Raw genomic sequence first — 20,791 nt, 5'->3', positions numbered from 1 at the left:
GCAGCTCCTTTCTTTAAGCTCCAAGGCTGTGGTCGTTCTGGTTTCTGCTTGGTTTCCACTGCCCAGCTTTCCTTCATCTCACTTATTGCCAAGTACTTGCCCTTGCTTGCATCCCCTGGGCAGCAGCTGCAGCAGGTCCATGACAGGGTGGGGTTAGGAGTGGGGCTTGATCAGCCAGGCAAGGCACCATCGCTTTTGATCACCTTGGGGAAGTGTGAGCAGCTAGTCAGTGTGAGGCTCTGGCATCACTGGGCTTTCTAGAAAGCCCGTTCTCCCTCTGACCTTTGACACCAGTCCTTGGAAGGACAGTGGCTGAGAACAGCCTGAAGGTTTGTTGCATTCAAAAGTGAGTTCTGTCCCCCTTAAACAGGCCAGGGAAGGGGAGGGGATGACAGCCGTTGCTCAGAGTAGATCTTCAGTAGAAGTGACAACACAGGAGGGGACCCAGGGGCCACCCATTCCCACCTGCTCTAATGACTGCTGTGGAACAGGGTGTGGCCAACGCGCTTCAGACCTTCTTTGCCACTAGTGCTTGGGTACTAGTGATGTCGTTGGGAAAGCCCAATCAACAGTGACTTTACTGAGGCTGTAAATGACAACAGACAATTCTGTCATGTGCTGAGTCATGAGTTAATTTAGAAGGATGTTAAAGGACGAACAGGCAAGAGCACAGCAGCCAATGTTGTCTGAGCACAAGGCCAGCCAGCGTCAGGCGAGCAAGCTGCCCGCTAGGAAACCTGCTGGGCTCTGCACACTGTCCTCTCCCCAGGGCTGGTCTTACCCTCTCATTGCATCCCCTCTGGTCAGGAAGCTAAAGAGTCCTACAGCCAGAGTTGTAGTTGAAGTTTTGTTGTGGCCCAGAACATAGGTTGGGTTATTCACATAGGTCTAATTTTTGTTTCCAATACAGGGGTCTCTGTGTGGCTCTGACTGTTGACTGTCTCTTAAGAAATCCTTAGAGCACTGGCTGCTCTCCCAAAGCACCCACATGATGGCTCACAACCACCCATAATTCCAGCTAAATCCGAGGGCTTTGATGTCCTCTTCAGGGTCGCCCTGTGCATCCATAATTTAAAAAATGATAAAACATTTAAGGTTAAACACATCTTTTAAAAAAGAAAGAAAAGAAGTACTCAAGGCCACAGGGAAACCCCAGGCCAAATAAAGAGCAACAGCAGTCTCCAGGCCAGAGGCCTGCTCTGTGTATCAGGCCTCTTTCTATGGGTTGAGGCCGTGGGGGAGGCCTGCCTGGAGGGCAGCCCATGCTGGCCCCACTGTAGCACTGTGCCCTTCTTTCTATGGTTGAGGCCGTGGGGAGGCCTGCCTGGAGGGCAGCCCATGCTGGCCTCACTGCAGCACTGCGCCCTTGCAGCCTGCAGCCCCTCTTTCCTGGTGTGAATGAACTGGACCAGATCTCAAAAATCCATGACGTCATCGGCACACCTTGTCAGAAGACCCTCACCAAGTTCAAACAGTAAGTGAGGACACAGAAGTGTCCTGGAGGCCGGGGTAGACTCAGTGTCTTGGGCCCAGCCTTTCTACAGTGGGGCCAGGGCTAGGACAGAGAAACTGTCTCCATGACCCCGTGACCCCCGTGGCATTTTCTGGGCCGCTTCCCCACTTGGGCTTCTGCGAAAGGGAAGCCAACCCATCTCTTTGTGGGGGCGTTCAGAGGGGTGCCTCACCCTTGAGTCACAAAAGCTCCCATAGTCTCTTGGAAGGCTTGGTGCTGGGTTTGTCCCCAGAGCATTTATGTGGACTTCGGTCTGCTTGGGTCAGAAAGGCTGTCCACGATGACTTCCTGGGCTGCCAGTCAGCAGTCAGGGTGACAGTGATGTCCAGCCCTTGCAGCCCTGTTATAGTTCGTTTTGATGATAGGTGAAGCGGAGGCCTGCAGGGAGTGGGGACTTGGTGGGTGAGATCTCCCAGAAGCCCCTGGTCTATGGAAGGTCAGCAGAGAAGCCTCTGCCTCATTTTCTCCTCTAGTCACCCAGAAAGGTGAGGTTTCTGCTATCACAGGCAAGGAAGTGTTCGTACACTTACAGCATACACATCCCTGCTTACTAGATTGTTTTTGGAGTAGTTTTAGTGTACACCAAAATTGAAGAGGAACTGCAGAAATCCATTCCTTGCTCAGCTTTCCCATTGGCTCACAGCCGTGTGTTTTAGCTAGCAGTTGGACCTGTGCTTATGACTGGGATCTCCCAGAGCCATTGGTATTGGAGGATCCTCTCTTGGAGCTCAGGAATTGCATGTTCTCTTATCCCTCCCCCCAACTCCTTTTGAAGCCTAGGTTGTCTCAGACACTGTGTAGCCTAGGCTGGCCTGGCATACCTGATTCTTACCTCTATATCACAAGTGATTGGAGGCTTGTACCACCACACCAGCCTGATTACTCCTTTTCGGGCTATAAACTCTGACCTTCAGTGTGGGTCCCTTAGAGTTAGGGTGACCACCCGTACTCTTAATGGCATGATGATTTATTATCATTGGGCTTTCAATACAGGTCGAGAGCTATGAGTTTTGATTTTCCTTTTAAAAAGGGATCAGGAATACCTCTACTGACAACCAATTTGTCCCCACAATGCCTCTCCCTCCTGCATGCAATGGTGGCTTATGACCCTGATGACCGAATCGCGGCTCACCAAGCTCTTCAGCACCCCTATTTCCAGATGCAGAGGTAGGATTTGTAGTAGATTGCCTAGTGATGAGTGGGAAGTCTTGGTTTATGAGACCCATGAGACAAGGAACTGGCCTGGAACAGCTCTGTCCTAACAGTAATCATTGCCTTTTGGGACATTCTCTGTGATGTGGCCACCTCCGCTAATGACCTTTCCAAATGAAGCAGCTAGCCACTTCCTGCCCAGGGAGAAAGGGCTACGTGGCTGCTGTTGCTCAGTGACAAGTCTCTAGTAGGTAAGCTCCCTAGGGAGCCTGGCCCAGATGGACAGCAAAGGATTGTCAAGCACATGTATACCACCTAGCTCGGTGGGAGGTGCTTACCAAGGGCATCCAACTGCACACATTGACACACTCCTAACATGGACTGTTTGGTCCTAGGAAGGCACGTAAAATACTGCATGTTAAGATGCCCCGTGCTCCCAGCCCAGACGGTGTTGGATGGTTACAGGAAGGGAAGAGAGGCTACTTCTAGCTCATGAGGAAGGAAGCATGAATGGCTACTCTAATGGCAGATTGTAGATGAAGGAAGCCATCAGTGGAGGTGGCCACGTTCTTTTCCTCCCCTGCAGGGCAGCTGAGACACAGACCCTGGCCAAGCACAGAAGAGCTTTCTGCCCCAAGTATTCCATGGTGCCAGAATCATCCAGTCACAACTGGTCATTCTCAAAGGAGGGCAGAAAGCAGGTATGAGCAGAAATGAGTGAGCTGGGTGGAGACTGGAAGCCTTCAGGTACTTATGTCTGAGAAGGCCACCACAAGGTTGTCCCAGAGGGCATAGTGTCGGCTGAGGCCTGAACACCATGCTACTATGGTCTTGGCTTAGGAATGGTTTGGTTGCCCTATGGAACCTGGATCTAACTACCCAGGTCCTTTACTGCCTTGCTAGCTATAGCTATACATGTGAGCCAGCCCAGAGAGGGGACCCTTTCACGATATCTGACCTGATGACCCTGTGCAGGTACCTGTTCTGGGCCAAAACCTTTTGTGGTAATACCTGCCTGTATCTTGAGAACGAGCCTGTCAGGAGACACTGAGAAGCCTCAGTAGCTGCTAGCCATAGTTGGTGAGCATGGTGGGCAAGGGCCCACAGCATGGCCAGCAGGGACTGCATGCTTCCTGTCAGACATGGCAGCTTCACTGTGCAGTTCCTCCATCTCTACACCTGTCCTCTTGCATCCTGACATGTGGTACCCATTAGCTTAGTTCTGCCAGTGTACAGCTTTGGACTAGCACCCATACTCTGCCTGTATATTGGTCATTTCTTTTAGCCACCTACGAGCCACTTGCTCCTCTCACCTTTACTGACTCTCTGTCCGTGGCAGCAGCTGATCCCATGGACGCATTGCAGCCAGTGTCTGCCAGAGCTTTGCCTACCCTGTCTGATGCAGACCAAGGCAGGCACACTTGTGTAGTGCCATCTCCCACTCTCCTCCAGGCTTTCGCTCCCAGGGGGCCTCCAGACTCCCCTCTCAGCCACACCACTCTCTGCCCTCAAACTTGTCTGCTGGTCCCCTCCATGGTGCCCTGCCCCCAAAGTGCAGTCATGTCCAAGGTGGGCCTGTCTCCTAGCTGTGGTATGTGCCACACCTTCGATGAGGGCACTTAAGGTGGTAGAGCCTTGTTCCAGGAAGCTGCACACCAACTATGTGTTCCACATTCTCTTCACATGCTAGGAATGTGGAGGAATTTTTTTCTATACTTAAAAAATGCAGAAACTGTTGGGCATGATGGTTTAGTTCATCCAGCACGCAGGAGGCAGAAGCGGGGAGAGCCTGGTCTACATGGCGAGCTTCATGCCAGCCAGGGCTACATAGTGAGACCGTATCTCAAACACAAACGCAGAAACCAGTTTTACCCTGAAGCTGAACAAAAAGCCTGCTGGGGTAAATGGGCTGGAAAGCCCAGTTAGAGCTTCGGCAGCTGACAGTTGGTGATGGGGAGTGCATGCTTAAGGCAGCCCTGGTGCATGCCTTAAGCATGCACTCCCCATCACCAACCACACTGTGTGTTGGCCGGAGCTCAGCTGTAAAGCTGCATTGAGGCCAGCACTTGGTAAGGTCTGTACAGTACAGGAGGCGTCATGGGAGGCCTGCTTTTGTTTGTGGGTTGTGGGGAGGCTGCCACCACACTCAGCTGTCACCCAAGTTTGATCAGGCAAAAGAGCTTCCCTTGCTTGCCCTGACTCCTGAAGGGCAACTGATCAGTGTTCTGTTTCAAGAAACAGTCCCTGCGGCAAGAGGAGGGCCATGCCAGACGACAAGGCCCGACCAGCTTGATGGAGCTTCCCAAACTGAGGCTGTCCGGAATGAGCAAAATGTCATCATGTTCCAGCCCTGCACTGCGGTCAGTGTTGGGCACTGGAGCAAATGGCAGAGTCCCTGTGTTGAGACCCCTGAAGTGTGCTGCAGCGAACAAGAAGGTAGTGCGTTCCTCTAGCTTCTCTGTGGGGCAGCTCTCAGGCCTGGCCTTGGCCTCCACTCAGTGTCTGTGGCTCTTCTTCACCAGACAGACACACAGAAGGACATCAAACCTCACCTGAAACACTACCACCTGCCCACGATCAACAGGAAAGGGGGGCAGTACTGAAGAGCACGCCTGGTCATCTACTTGGGAGCAAGGGCTGGCAGCATGGCAGGCGGAGGCATGGTGGCTGAGTGGATGGGCCAGAGGGTGCCCCGTGTGTGTTCCTCACAATGCTTGGTAGCCCAGGACATGCTGCTTTACAGCCCATCTCTATCCACAACCTGGAGCCTCATGTGTTTGCAACTCCAAAGCAGCTGTACTGAATGTTTCAGTTTAATATATTTGTAAAACCACCTCGTTCAAGGGTTTATTTCATTTTCTTAATGTAAGGATCTGAGGTGACTTTATATGAATGAATACATAAGATGGGCTGTGGTAGCTCATGCCTATAATTCTAGCACTGGGGAGGCAGAGGAGGAAGAGCCCAGCCTGGGCTACATAGTGAGAATCCCTGCCTCAAAAAAAACCAAAAGATAGACCAAAATCAGTGATGACTGACATAGGCTTGGTTGACAGGTGGCTGTGCACATTGCACCTTAGTGTTTTCCTGACAGGACTGGCAGGTATCCAGGTGTTGTGGCCGTGGCACCTCATAGGAATGCTGTTGGAGACTGACTTCTACTAAATAAGGTAGTCACAGTATCTCATCAGAACATTCTCCGTTTAGATGTGTTTTGAGCCACTCCTTTGTGTTCACTTTCCTGAGCTGCAGATGGGAGGGCTGATCTCCAAGGGCCAGCTTCAAGTGGTGGCCATGTTGTCTTGGCTGCCAGTGCCTAAGCTCCTTTAGAGATGTGTACCCAGTTGTCTGATTGCCAGTGTTGCTTGGAGCAAGTAAGAAAGTTGGGGTACCTTGTGCCCTGGAAAAAGCACTGGGCAAGGGAGATAGGGTACGGGTGAGATGCTTGCTGCATCAGACGACCTGAATCAGGGTCCGTGGAGTCCATGTAACATCCCTGTAAGCCCATCACTGGAATGGGACAGTACAGGATGGGAAAAGGACAGGAGGGTCTCGGGGCTTTCTGGCCCCCTAAAGCTTGCTGTACCAAAACCCAGCAAGCTCCAGGTTCAGTAAGAGACTCTATCCTATGGAAATCAATGTCAGAAAACAGTAAATGGCACACTAGGTAGCCTTCTCGGGCTTCTGCGCATGGGTGCACACACTAGTGCACTCATGCTCTCTCGCTCAAGCTCTCTCTCCCTACCCCCTCTCCCCCTCCCCCTTTCTCTCTCTCTTCCTCCTTCCTCCCTCCCTCCTTCCCTCTCTCTTCCCCCTCTCTCCCCCTCTCCCTCTCTCTCCCTTCCTCTCCCTTCCTCTCTCTTCCTCCCTCCCTCCCTCCCCCCTCCCTCCCTCTCTGTCTCTCTCTGTCTGTCTCTCTCTTTCTCTCTCTCTCTCTCTGGCTGTCTCACTACAGAGAAGGGTTGGAAACACTATAAAAATGGCACTGAGTGGACACAGGGCAAAAGCACTCATCAGACAGCTGGACAAGATCCTCCCAAGCTCCTTAGGGTTTGTCTTTGCTTTGCCGTGTTGAGGGTAGAATCCGGAGCCCCATGCCCTCTGGGTAAGCAGTCTTAGCAGTAGCCTCCGCCCAGCCCCTGGGAACAAAGAGTATGCCTTTTTAATTTTATTTTATTATTATTATTTTTTTTTTTTTTTGGCTTTTCAAGACAGGGTTTCTCTGTGTAGCCCTGGCTGTCCTGGAACTCATTTTGTAGACCAGGCTGGCCTCAAACTCAGAAATCCACCTGCCTCTGCCTCCCAGGTGCTGGGATTGAAGGTGCCATCACTGCCCGCCCTTCTTTTTTTCTTTTTCTCTTTTTCTTTTCAAATTTACACCATTTATAAAGCAAAACTTAATAGGGAAGTGAGTCTCAAATCTCTGACCCCTTCCTTAAGGACTCTACTGACCTAAGCTTCAGGCCACCAGACAGGTGGGTGGGTTGGGGCAGTGACACCTTAGGACAATGAGGGACAGCAGAGGGCAGTGTGGGTGTCCGGCACAGGCTGGTTCTGGGCTGGAGATGAGGCAGAGCCAGGGTCTGGTGTGGGTGTCCTCTGTATTCATATGACAGTCTCGTGTACCCTGGCATGGAGGAGAGTGTCTGCAGGGAAGGGCTGTCCTGCCTTCGCTGTTGGTTTAGGACTCTCAGTCCAGTAGCATTAACCAGGCTCACAGCCACGCCAGCACAGAAGGGGCCCAACGATGGCGAGCGAGCAGAGTGGACCTGACAGGATGGCCCAAAGGAGGAGCTGCATGGCTGGCAAGCTGGGCTGAGCCTGGGGAGGGGGTTAGGGCAGAGGAGCAGCCTCTGGGGGGGCTGCAGCAGGACCCGAGAGTCAACCTCCTGTGCGCCTGGCACACCTGCCCAATACACCAACTTCTGCCTGTGAATCGGCACCACAGCATTCTGAGTGGAAAGGCCAACAAGTCTCACCATTCTCTGACTCGTGGCTAACATGATTGTAGACACTAGGGTGCGGCGTTCCTGCAACCTCAGACCCTGAGAGTGGCATCTGTTATGTCCTACAGTACCAGCTAAGTGAGCCGACTATCGCTTCCTGTGGCTCCAGGACCTGCTGCATGCTGGGTATCTGTAGTGTTAGGATAGCTGTAGAACCATATGAAAGGCATCTTAGACCACATGGCTAGGCGCTAATCTTAGAAACATCCAGAAAATTTGTTACAGGCCCAGAGTCATCCAAGGTTAACAGGGACACAATGGTGACACAGACTGGCTGAGGCAGGGACCAAGGCCCCCCGCGTGGTGGTCAGCGAGAGCTGTGGGATACAACTGGAGCATCTCTTCAAACGATGCTCAAGTTTCCCACAAGTACTTGCTGCCCTGGTGTCTGCCTGGTGTCCTCCTGTCACTTCCTACAGATGGGGGCACCTAGGACAGAGCTACTCTGGCAGGTCACTAGGCTCTGTGCTTGGGCTTGGGTTTCAAGGGCAGTTCATAATCACTTTTTTGTGGGTGTTTTGGATTCAAAGGGATGAGTTTCTCTGTGTGATCAGTGCTCCAAGATGACAGGAACACTAAACTGCAGAATGTGCCAACACTTTCCTCTAATATGATCGGAGTATGTGATTTATAAATTGTTTTACTTACACAATGAGCAGGCTCAATGCCACCAACCCTCATGACCTAACTTGATCACCAGAACCCACATAGTAGAAGGAAAGAAAGGCCTCCCTGAGTGTCCTCTAACTTCCACACACACACACTGAGTCTTCAATGAGGCCCAGTGGTATATGTCTGTAATCCATGCCCTGAGACTTGGAAGGCAGGAGGGTGACTGCTTCCATTTTGAAGTAATCTAAGCTACACTGTGAGTTCCAAGCTAGCCAAGGCCTGTCAAAATGGAATACAACAGAACAGGAAAGAAGAAAGTGTGAGTCTCAGCATCCTATGTTGCACCTTTCCAAGGCTGAGGCAGGCTAGAGAGGCCTTGCAGGCATCAGTAAGTGGCTTCCCCAGCCTGGGAGCCAGGAACCTACAGTGAATGAAGACAAACTTGGGCTTTCCATTGTGAACTGTGCAGTAGCATCATCCTGTGGCAGCCAGAGCCACTAAAAGTTCAGCCAACCTAGCAAGAGCCCCACACCCCTTCCACACCCCTCAGCTTAATGTGCTCATTTGGGAAATGTTTCAGGTGTCTTGTGGCTGGCTCTCACCCACATAAAACCTTCAAGGGCCCAGCTGTGTATGATTCTTTAAAAGCTGAAGAAGGTCCTCCTGCTTGGAAATCCGGGCTTTGTCTCGATCACCTGCAGCACTCCAGGTGAGCAGGAATTCAACCTGAGCAGGAAGACCACCATGCCTGCTGATGCCAACCCTCTGGAAGCCCCATGTGACTGATGTCTGAGCTGACTTAGTGTTGGTGCTGCTGCTGAAGCTGTGGAAACAGTGTGTGGTCTCAGCTTTCAAGGCAGCAGGTGGACTCTAAGCGTAAGGGAAAGGCCACGTGCCTACGCCACAGTCCCCAGGCCCAGGCAGCGCCACGGTGTGTGGACGTGGCCCACATCCAAGAATTCTCCAACAAGACGTGTCCTTACCAGTCAGACTGACAGGAGGGACCAGGGAATGTGATCCACAAAGAATGAAGAACTTCAATACCAACCAAGGAGTGAGGCCAAAACAAAAAGAACCATACAATTTAAAAAAAGATAAACAAACAGTATATTCAAGATAATTTTAATATTAATTTTGTGAATTAGAAATATCACTCTTAAATGATGAAAATTACTAGTGGGGATGACTATTTCCCCCATTTCAGAATTACATTATTTACACATATAATACAGACTTGATTGCATCGGAAACAACAGTACTAAAATAAATGTTAACAGATAAAAAGGGCGTCCACTCCATATTGTGGAGGCTGGGAGCCCACTACCCCATTTCAAAGTCATTTTCTATTAGCATTAAACTATTTTAAGTGCAAACAATGTTTTAAGTCTATGACTGCAGCATCTGTCTGTCCACAGCACGTGTTTAAGTTAGAGGTGACAACTGTCTCCATGAGTGCATCCCAGGCTGTCTAATGACCACCTAAAGTATAAAACACATCAGTGCAAAACCAGAGCCAAGTGCTATTTACTACAGCTCCATTTAAGGTTCCTGTTCAAGAAACATTTTACTTTACACTATGTATATATGTATATGTATATATATTATATATATATATATGGATTTAGTTACATTGAATTTTAGAGTAAAAAGCAAGAAAACTCCATTTCTCAGTTTTTACTGCAGCCCCAACAGTCTGACTTAAAAATGGAAACAACTCTTTGGGTTTAGCAGCTCCACACAGCCCTGCAGGCCGCTGCTGCCTGCTGCCTGCCGCCTGCCTGTGGCTCCAGCGCAGCTCATGGCTCCGTTGTCGTCTGTCACTCCCTCAGTCCACGCATGTCGGGGGAGCCTGGGAGCAGCAGTGCACCTGCTACACTACAGTCCCACCTGGAGAACTGGCCTGGTTTGGGGATGACAACAAGCCCTGTGAACAAAGCAGTTTACATTATTCCAGCAAGACACAGGGCAGCGCAGAGAGCCCGGCGCTCACCCTTGCCAGCATTCTCGCAGGCTCGCATGCTTTTCCAAGGGCTGGAAGCCAGGCTTTAACACACTCCCTGTTCCACCTGGCTAACTCTCAGAGCACTGTACTGTGCCCGGATTGAGATTTTGCCTCGACCGCAAAGAAGGAAGGTGGAGGTGTTTACTGGGGACTGTCAGAGCCTTTGGGAGAGGGTGTGACTCAGACAATGTAGCTGAGGACAGGGTCACCAGCTCCACCTCAAGCTTGCCAAGTTCAGAGCAGGCTCTCAGAGCCAGGTGGTCCCCCAAGGACAGTCTAGTGGCACTTTAAAAAAGGCATCTCCTCCTGGGGTGCACTTGCTTTCTTGTTGAGGGTGCTGAGGCAGCACCCCAAGATTTAGTTTGGCCAGTAGATAGGCGCTGCAGGTGATTCCTGCAGCTGTGATGGGTAACTGGAGGAGCTACCCACACTGGCTACCACAGCGAGCCTAAAGGACCTCAGAGCCAAGGGCACTCATCCCTGGGCTGTGTGCAGTTCGTTACATCAGCGTGTGGTGCTCATTTCTTAGCAATGTGAAGGTTACAGTAGTATAGCACTAGAACTAAAAACTGGGTTTCGTGGACTTATTAATTAAACATCTTTTAGCTGTCCCAAAGAATTATTTACTTGTTGTTTACAAATGACAACATTTAATGCTAGGTAAACACTGCTACATTTTCATAGACTTTTAGTGCAGAAATGAGGGCTGACAGTTGTGAATGGGTCATCAGCTTCACCCCAAGCTCTGTTGGGAGGGGTTAGGGAAAAGCTGGCCCACTGCAAGCCATTTGGCCTGCAGTTTCTTACATCAGGCTGGAATCTATTTATTAGTCTAGACAAAATCAAGAGGCAAGAACAGATGGAATGCAGCATGGGCCCCTGCTCTGCATCTGTAGGAGCTCTTATCCTCAGACCCCGGTCCAGATAATGCATCGAAGAGCCACGCCCCCACACCCGCTGCAAACCTCCCAAGTCAGTGAGGGAGGGCTGGTGCGCACAGCACAGGACCCAGCAGCTCTGGCCTGACCAGCCCCAGGTTGAATATGTAACCAGCCTTCTGTGCCCAAGTGGCACTGCAGACACAGGCAGCCTGCCCAGTCACTGTGGGTGTGGCCTCTGGCCATAGCCAGCCAATGGAAGAATGCTGCCAGCCAAATGGGATATACACAATCTTTAAACGATAATTAATGACTTAGAATCCAGGTGAAATAAATTTTAACCGAATACACCTTAATTTATAGTATATAATCAATCAAACTAAAAATTGATTTTTTAAAGGCAAGTGTATAAAAGCCTTTGCAGCATAGCACATTTCAGCTTGGACAGGCCATTGGTACTCAGTGGCCAAGTAACCCATAATTGCCATGGGAATCAACAAGAGTCTGACAGTCCCCTGCCTCTCCCTGCTGAATATGCCCACCCTGTGGTCTCTGCAACCCCTTTCCTTGCAGTTCTGAGGGTGAGGGGTTTCCAAACATAGGCAACCAGGACCCCAGGCTTCTAGGACCCAGTGACAGTGGTACATACTGCTTTCACTCAGTCTGTCTTGTTAAGTCACCCATCTGTGGGCTGTAGAGCACCACAACTCCCAGCCAGAGTCAACACGTGCCCAAGGCTCAAGGCTCTAGCTGTCTGTGGTGGTGGTCAGGAGCCAAGGAGAACCAGTCCAAGTTCTCCACCATATGCACTGTCCTGGCCACCAAGCCAAGGTGAACGTAGAGCTCCTAGACCAAGAAATTACATCTACCTCCCTTTCACCTTCTACATTCCTACTCAGATGTCAGGAATTTGAGTTCTGGTCAATGGGGTTTCACTTCTGCAATGTCAACTCCAGCCATGGAGCAAGGGACTAGGACCTGGGACCCTCCACCATAGAGAGGAACAAACTCTTGGTTACTGGAAAAGTGAAACAAGAACCAGACAGACCAGGCCTCCAGTTCCTGGCCCTGTGGTCACAGGCTCCTGACAGGCCTACTGGGGCCTGGGGCAGCAGGGACACTGCAGATGCTTCACACATCCAGAAGAGCAGTGAAGTTAGCACAGGCCAGAAACTAAGAAAATGTGTGGAATGGGGAAGGCTCTCAGCAGGGTCAGACTGGGTGGAGTCAGGTGAAAACTGCCCAGCTTTGTTATTAAACATTAGAATAGTAACCACAACACTTGCTTACTTCTTAGAGAAGCAGCTTTGCAGAATGAACTGGAGGCACTGGGACTTAGGGATTATATTCATAAGAAAATGTGAGACTGGGTGTGGTGGTACAGGCCTATAATCCCACCACTGGGGACATGAAGGAGGATGATCAGGAGTCCAAGGTTGGAGCTGCAGAGATGGCAGTGGTTAAAAGCACTGACTGCTCTTCCAGAGGTCCTGAGTTCAAATCCCAGCAGCCACATGGTGGCTCACAACCATCTGTAATGGGATCTGATGCCCTCTTCTGGTGTGGCTGAAGTCAGTGACAGTGAACTCACATTTACTTAATAGATAGATAGATAGATAGATAGATAGATAGATAGATAGATAGGGTGCCAGGTCATCTTCAGCCATGGAGGAAATCTGAGCCAGCCAAGGAGGGCTGTAGGAGACCCTGTATGAAACCTCAGCATCCCTAGAGAGAGACAGTGTAAAATACGCCTCTTCAGGGGTATAGTTGGGTTCCACTGAGCCCATTAGTGTAAGACAGTTTGGAAGGTGGAAGAGGCAGAGGAACCACTTTTGTCCTGAAGCATGGAGGTGTTTTACTTCGTCATCCTGATTCCTTTGCATGGGGACAGATGAGTCAAGATGAGGGCCTGGACTCGGAGACCAGCACATAGGAGAATGTGTGTGCCTGTCGGGTGTGTGCACCAAACCAGCACAGTACCTACAAGGGCCCACAAAAAGCAAGCAAAAGTCTCTGCAACAAAGACAACGCCTAAACCTAATGGTTAACAAGGCCTTGTGGTCTCACCAAAGCTGCCAACACTGCTGGATATTTCAGTGCAAAACTACACGACAAAATACTCCAGGTCTTGATTTTAGGTTGGATTCTAATTTATAATAAATACAAAGCCAATAGAATTAAGCCTATTCAACCAGGATATACAAGAAAAACAAAGACTTATAAACCACTACAACCAAAGAACATGTCCATTTTTCTTCCCTGGAGGACACTGCTGAGATGGATCATAACTAACTAGACACTATACTAGACTATGCAAGGTAGAGCTAAGACAGGTCCCTGTAGTTCTGTTGGGCCCAGATCGGCCTCCAGCTCTGGCTGTGGGAAAGCTGCCCTTTCCGTATTTGACCTCAGCAACCTTTGGCCATAAACATCTGACAGTACCTCAAAGAAACAGTGTAGGCAGAGGCAGATGGATTTCTGAGTTTGAGGCCAGTCTGGTCTACAGAGTGAGTTCCAGGACAGCCAGAGTTATACAGAGAAACCCTGTCTCAAAAAGCCAAAAAAAAAAAAAAAAAAAAAATCCATTAATTTATTATATTCACTCCTAAACACCAGAGAGAACCTGAACAGAAAGCCACAGTTCTGTGTAAGGTCCATGGCGTGTCCAGACTCAATGAGATAGTTTAGGAAGCTCACAGTGTCTGTGTCCATCCCTGCCTCACAGCCCAATGGCCTGGGACTCTGGCTCTTGCTGGCTTCTAGGTCTTGTCCCTTGACCTGCCGTGACCTACCACTGACAGGCACTGAAAGCACATAGGGGCTACACAACCTGGTCTCTGATGAGGAAAGGGTTAATAGTTACTCTTCAGAGACATCTAGGGAAAGACAGAGAAAATAAAAGATTCAAACAGCTGAAGGGTCCTTAGAGGTTGTACACTTAGAAAAATGTCTGCCAGCTAAGGCCCTCATCCTGTGACCTGCTGGGCCCTGAGTCTACCATGGAGGAAAAGAGGGTCCGAAACCCTCCAAAGCTAGCCCCCCCAAGGGAGGGGCTGCCCAGAGCCCGCCCTAAAGGAGGGGCTGGTTCAGAGCCGCAGCCCCAAGACAGAGGCGCTGCTCCAGACTCACTAACTGGAACAGACCACGGATGTCCACAGGTAGCCCGACATGGAGGGACAAGGATGACATCACCTTTTCTCCACATACATACTAGAAGTGGTATTATTTTTTTTTAAAATCACGTTATGATTTCCTTTAAACAAAACTGAAAATGCTATTAACCTATCTTTTAGGACTTTAAAGCTATTTAGTGCTGAGAAAAAGCCCTGTGCTGCTCCTGTGGTGGGAAATTGGAAGGTCACTTTAAACTACAGGTTTGACCATCTCTCCTGCTTTGCAGTACTCACAGCCAAACCAACCTGCACCCACTGAGTCAGGCAGTGAGGAAATCCTGGAACCATGAGGGCTGAGAGGCAGACCAGAGAGCTTGGCAGGCCACCAGCCTAGGGGACAGGCAGCTAAGCAAAAGCCCAGTGTCTGAGGGAACAAGAGCCGACAGGTGAGTGGGGCAGCATGGGCCAGCTCACTCTCACCTTGTCGCTTAGGCAGGGACCTGTGGGTTTACACCGTCCGTCTGCAATTCCTGCACGGAAGTGTTTGGAGACAGAGGACGACACTCATGGCCGATGCTCCTATCCAGTGTAGTCACCCACTGCTCTTGCTGCACTGGGCTCAAGGTGATCAGAGCAGCCATCCTCCAGCACAGAAACCCAGCAGGGGTGAGGTGGGAACTTGGCTGAGAGAGGGAAGAGCTCCTACAGAGGCCCACAGTGCCCTTGGCTCACCAGGCTGGCTAGGTGACTGCAGAGCCAGCTGGTAGACCAGCTACCTTCAGAGGTAACACAGCATTACATTAAAACCTTTTCATACTCAGAATCCCAGTGCCTCATTCACAGCAGCTCGCACACGACAGAATCTTTGATGCTCGGAGTCAGCATTTGATCTAGTAAGCTGAGAGACACACGTCCACAGGAAGAGAGTCTTCCATGGTTGTTGTAGAAACATTAACAAGGCTCTTATTAATTTTACAGCATTTAACAGATTTTCTTTTTTGGCTCACTGAGATTCCTTTTATGAAGCTTAGATGTGAAAATAACTTAAAATTTATCTACATTTACAATGCATTCACACGTTTATTCAATGTCAATATACAGAGGACAGCCTCCAGTACTTCAGAAGTCAAAGACGTGGTCTTTTGTTGTGACAGGGACAAGGGAACAGCTAAAAGACAAAGCAATCAAACACAAACATGGTTCTCAGAAAATGAATAACAATACTGATATTCAAGCTTCGTTAGTTATTGCGACATTAGGAGCTTGGTTTCCTGGTAGTTCATAGCAGCAGGGCTCTTCATGAAATGTATTCAAGTTGTGAAGAGATCAGATGGAAACGTGAGAAAGGAATACATGTTTACCTTGACTTTCACTGAAGAGAAATATACCCGTACAACTTACACAACGTCACCTAATAACAATCTTTAAAACCTAAGTACACAAGTTAAAATGTAGAATGTTCATACTTTTACCTCAAGAGCCAGGAACTGAACCATGACACAAGGATAATGTAATAATTGCAGCATGAGTGAAAACCTCAGCATCATGGGACAGTTGCTCCGTGAGGAGAGAGCACTCTTACAGTTGAATCTGGGATCTGAGTGTCAAGGTGACAGCTGAACTCAAGTGCTTTTTCCACAGAGCCACAGGCTTTACCAGGGCCACACTGACTGCTCTCCTCTCCCTGGGACAGCCACCACAGAGCACTTTGATGAGCACCTTGTTAACCTAAGCCAGCTTGTGGTGGTCCAGTCAGCCCAAGGCAAGCAGCATGTTCTGACATAAACAGGGCATGGTGGGTGTGGTGGCTCCCCAATGCATTTCCAGGATAGAGACCAGTTCAGCCTTAGAAACCAAACCCAAGCCAGAGGCCATGCCTTCAAGTCAGTATCAAGGCCTACCCAGAGAAGTGCATGGAGGTTCCACGGATAAGGGAGGGGACATCAACAGTGGACACACATGCCTCAGTGGTACAACTGGCCCTGAGCCAAGACGCATAAGGGACCATTTAGCCTTCAGCCTAACTGCCCATAGCATAGCCTGCACTCCAAGATCAGCCACTGGAAAAGCCACCACTAAGCTCTACCCCTAGTTTTCCCTCAGGTGGTATTCTGTTTCCACAGGATCCTTCCTGGTCCTCAATGTCTTGTGTCTTGTTACTCCTCACACTTCTGAGTTTGCTCAAAGGAAACATCTCCCTCCAGCAAGAGATGAGAGGACCTTGCACACAGGTGCACACATGTGCTAAGGCAGGCTCGCTAATTTTAGCACAAATTCAGTAATGTTAGAATTTTTTGAATATTCAGAAAGCATCACAGGATGGGGAGGAATGGCTGTGCCCTGGGTGTTGAAGACAAACACTAGAATTAACTACTGGCCACTACCTGGGGTGAGCTGTGTGCACACATCCCCAGGAACCGCAGTTCTGTAGCCCTTGTCCCACCTAATTTAAGAGTGCCTTTGAGACAGTGGCTGCTCTTCTCTCCGACTCCGGCTTGTCTAAAAGCACTCACCCTGCATCCGACCTCAGAGGCTCTCAGAGCACTTCTAAACGCAACCATCAGGACAGACTTCATGCCTTTACCCTGTGTAGGCTCATTTGGAGGTGGAAACTCCTAGCTGCAGGTGTCACCCAATCTCTCTGGAGCATTTGCTTTTAAAAGGTACAACTTCTGAGCCTCTCCGGGGGCTGGGATGTGGCTCAAAAGTGCGGCCATGTTTGGCAGGGGTTGAGTCCTTTGGCATAATCCCTGGCACCACACGCACAGAGAAGGAAAACGGGGGAAGCTGGGGGCCGACTCACCGTAACCACTGGAAAGCTGCTTTCTGGAATCACCAGAAAGGTTGCCTGTGGTGGGCAAGCAGGACAGACAGGAGGTTCCACCTGTCCAGTGGCCCTGACTGAGCCCGCAGGACTCTGGGCTGCAGCATGCAGACTGGACCTCTGCCTGTAAGAACCTCTTGCCAGGAGCTGTTTTCATCCAGGAGCTAGTTACCAAAGACACTCTTGCTCAGGAAAATGCTCGGGGGAGTTGGGATGAGGATGCTGTCTCTGGGTGGCTACTGGAGAAGCACAGTGGCCCTACTTCTCATTCTCTGGAGACCAGGAACCACCATGACAATCGCTGCAACCCCATGACACCCACCACCTGTCTGCAGGGCACAGGAGGAAGGGAGCCCCGCCCTCCAGCACCAGCACTCTCTTCTGGAGCTGCCGCACCTTTAGTTCTGGTCTTGGAGAACACCTTGCACTCTGTCCTCCTGCCTGCAGAACTGCTCTGCCGGCTGTCAAAGAAAGGGGGGCAGGAGTCAGTCAGGGGGGCAGAGTGGGCCTGGAACTGCACCATGCCCTCCATGCAGTGGCCAGCCTGGCCAGGTCATGCAGCTAAGACAGCCCTCTAGAGCTGGCCTGGGCCCTTACCAGACCCTGAACCTAGCAGGAAGCCCAGGAGGGTAGGACACACACACACCGCAAAGGACCCCAAACAGGGTTTCTAGGTTAATCACTTAGCAGCAGAAGTTGGAAGAGACTGTGACTAACCCCCAAGTCACAAACTGTGACATTTTTATGGGGATGCAGAAGAGAATGCACAGTTCTCCATCCGAAAACATCGGCGGGGCCTTTTTTTTCCCCCTTTAAAGAAAGTAGCACCCACCCTGTTCTGCCTCCCCCTTGATCCGAGCAGTGAGTGAGTCCAGTCACTCTGTCAGCACCCTAGCAATTTCCCCTTGATCCCAGCTCACAGGGGTGGGAATGCTACCAGGGCAGGGAGTCTGTAAGCGCCCGTTATCTGTGCGGGGTCCACAGATACACATGCAATGGCCCCCTGCCAGCAAAGATACCCTCAGACTGAGAGCTCACCATAGGCTTCACCATAAACGTTACTTACCTATGACTGGCCACTCTTTGTTGAGGCCAAACACAAAGTCTTGAATTTGGAAACTGCATACTCAATGACTCAGAAGCATTTGAAAGTGAATTTCAGAAACTGCACATGGAGTGTTTCATTTCTAGCCTGCCCACCCAGCAGCTCAATTTGACCTCTGATATCCTGAAAGTCTATATGGCAGCAGTCTTTGCTACTTCAGATCACAACCCTAGAACAAAGGAGTCAATTTCCAGGGCAGATGGGACATGAGCACCCTTGTGAAGAGTTAGTTGCTCAGGGACATGGAATGCCTTGGCACTCAAGTGAAATGCACTGGAGACTGCCATCATCTCTTAGGCAGGTTTCCATGGCTACCACATTAAACAGCAGCCACTTCCAAGGAGGAAGAGGAGGATAGGGATGGGGTCGGATCCACCATGAACATGTACGAGCTAGGGAAGGGGCCTGGGCCAGCCTGGGTTTCTGGGAAGGGAAGCCAGGAGCTGACCACTGTCTCCCACAGTCTTGATGCCTCGGAGACATAAAAGCTTTGCCAAGGCTTCACTACTGAGCTCTGTTCACTGCTAGAGCCAATACAAACCATCACTACTGCTATATTTAATTACAACACAGAAAAATAATCCTAAATGTTCTAAATTAAGAAATAAAATAACTATCATTTTGACACAAAATACCTAGCTCAATGAACTATCCACCACTGTGAAAACTAGTGTTTGAAAAGAAATCCCTTGAGCAGCTGAGCAGAATCTATGGAGCTGAAAGCAAACTGCCACTTTTTCTGCTACAGGGTCAGTTGACACAGCACTGCTCCTGAGGACACAGGCCAAGGGAGGGATGGTACTCAGGGTAGGATCTGAGCCCTACAGCAGGGCCTCTCTTCAAGAGTCCTGGACTCATAGCTGCTGTACTAACATGGCAGGTGTGTGTGTGCTTTTGTGCTTCCCCTGGAGACCTGAACCCCAAACCCCAGGTCAGGAGATACACTGTAGCCTGGGCCTAACATCCTGTCCTCGACCTCCAGCGGACTTCCTGACCCTCCCCCTCCACAACAAGACAGACAGAACCTCCTTTCTGCTGCTAGGGAAAAACTAAGCTATGTGCATCTAACATGTGAGTCTTAGCTCATGTTCTCATGTTGCAAGAGGCCTTCTGAAAGCCGTGGCTGCTGTCCTTGGCCACAGAGCATCTTAACTGCCCAGGCTCGGGAACACGTGGAGATTTTAGTCACAATTTCAATCAGAGTTCTACAAACTGCTTCTTTGAAAAAACATGTTTATTAAACAATTTTAATTGTCATAAAATGACTAAAATGGGTTTTAAAAATTAAGGCTCTTCTCTTTCTGTGGATTGCCAGACAATGTAAAAATAATATCAATCAACCCTGATGAATGCTTCGTTCCTAAGTTAAATTTCATAAATTCCTAAGTATTTTATAATTTAAGGTAAAAAGTTGGACTATAAATGATAATTAATACCCATCTGTACTGGCATACACTGACCAGGTATACAACAATCTAATTGAGTAGTTACGCAAAAAATATCCCAGTTAAAGCATAAATTTTGACTTTAGCATTTTAATGTCATTATTTCTCCACACTGTCATGATTCCCCTAAAGCTGAACTAGCCTGATACAGGAACACTAATTTTGGGACTCTATATATCCAGAGGTATGACTGACTTGGCTGGCAATTAGTCTGATTATATATTTTTTAAATGCTCTAAGGTGAATTATCAAATGATTCAGAATTACGTGGCATGCAGTATCCAAAATTATGGCTCTGATGCATTTAGATTTACATTAAGAAGTGTCATTCACATTCATTGTACATCCCACCCCTCCCACAAGAAATAAAAATCACTACCTAGTCAAGTTCTAGATCTGGTGCAGCATTAAGGATTAAAACTTACCACTTTACCAGGCCTTGCCCATGTGCAAATAAATCCCTCCTGACAAGCAGTGACTATACAGTCTTCAAGAAAAACCAATACGGTCAGTCTCTCATGAGCTATCTTTTTACAGATCAGTGGCTCTAACAAGGGGACATCTTCCATCCGAGGACACAGGGATGTCCCCAGAGTTTTAGCTGGGTCCGTTTTAGCTTTAGTAACTAGGTTCAGTTTATCACTGCTCTTGCTGGAAATGTGTCCCATACTATGATTTCGTTTATGGTCTTTCTCGTGGTGTCTCTCCTTCCGGTCATGTAGCGACAGAGTTGCAAACTTGCTGACCCCAGAGGCAATGGCTCCGTCCATGACGCTGCTTTTGCTACCAGCATTGGAAACTGCTGAGTGTGGAAGGCTATTGGACCGTGGCAATGGAGGGGGCACGGAGTTCCCAGGTGTAGTCACACTGTTCCCATTGCTTCCCGCAGGCGGACTTGTGGCATTCATAACGTTTGTATGTGTCCTTGCTCTTGAGAGGGGCTGGTGAGGAAAAAGGATGTCTTCCGTAAGGTCCCATAAACACAGCTGTGTATCCTGGCCCACTGAACCAAACCGATACGTAACACTTACAGGGCGGCTGTCTGTAGAGTTCCGTTTGGATAGCCTAGACTGTGTACTGTTCGCTCGATCTCTGCCAAAATGAAGAAGGTCCTGGAAGTCCTCGTCACTGCCACTAA

At 49.5% G+C, this 20,791-nt stretch overlaps 3 protein-coding genes across 13 annotated transcripts in view; 1 reads left to right on the top strand and 2 right to left on the bottom strand.

Moving 5' to 3' along the window:
• Mok (MOK protein kinase) overlaps positions 1-5,498 on the top strand; it is a 36,473-nt gene extending 30,975 nt beyond the window's left edge. For 9 of the 10 annotated variants that reach the window (XM_031356179.1, XM_031356187.1, XM_031356184.1 and 6 more), the window contains 5 exons: positions 1,373-1,474; positions 2,507-2,680; positions 3,252-3,366; positions 4,901-5,101; positions 5,188-5,498. In XM_031356179.1, the coding sequence (XP_031212039.1) occupies positions 1,373-1,474; positions 2,507-2,680; positions 3,252-3,366; positions 4,901-5,101; positions 5,188-5,268 (673 nt within the window). In that variant the 3' untranslated portion in view covers positions 5,269-5,498. The remainder of the gene's footprint in view (positions 1-1,372; positions 1,475-2,506; positions 2,681-3,251; positions 3,367-4,900; positions 5,102-5,187) is intronic. The other variant, XM_031356180.1, reaches the window with a different exon arrangement.
• A 3,891-nt stretch (positions 5,499-9,389) lies between these two features.
• Positions 9,390-20,791, bottom strand: part of Wdr20 (WD repeat domain 20) — a 65,564-nt gene continuing 54,162 nt past the window's right edge. For both annotated transcript variants that reach the window (XM_031357801.1, XM_031357803.1), the window contains exon 3: positions 9,390-10,207. In XM_031357801.1, the coding sequence (XP_031213661.1) occupies positions 10,154-10,207 (54 nt within the window). In that variant the 3' untranslated portion in view covers positions 9,390-10,153. The remainder of the gene's footprint in view (positions 10,208-20,791) is intronic.
• LOC116080398 (WD repeat-containing protein 20-like) overlaps positions 15,340-20,791 on the bottom strand; it is a 6,754-nt gene continuing 1,302 nt past the window's right edge. Inside the window, exons 2-3 of the mRNA XM_031356762.1 lie at positions 20,079-20,787; positions 15,340-17,564 (exon numbers count right to left, since the gene is read on the bottom strand). Of these exons, the coding sequence (XP_031212622.1) occupies positions 17,502-17,564; positions 20,079-20,787 (772 nt within the window). The 3' untranslated portion in view covers positions 15,340-17,501. The remainder of the gene's footprint in view (positions 17,565-20,078; positions 20,788-20,791) is intronic.

Source organism: Mastomys coucha, unplaced genomic scaffold, assembly GCF_008632895.1.
Source record: "Mastomys coucha isolate ucsf_1 unplaced genomic scaffold, UCSF_Mcou_1 pScaffold6, whole genome shotgun sequence".
Taxonomy (NCBI): Eukaryota; Metazoa; Chordata; class Mammalia; order Rodentia; family Muridae; genus Mastomys; species Mastomys coucha.
Note: the sequence above shows the minus strand (reverse complement) of the source record. Positions and strands in the feature narration are given on the sequence as shown.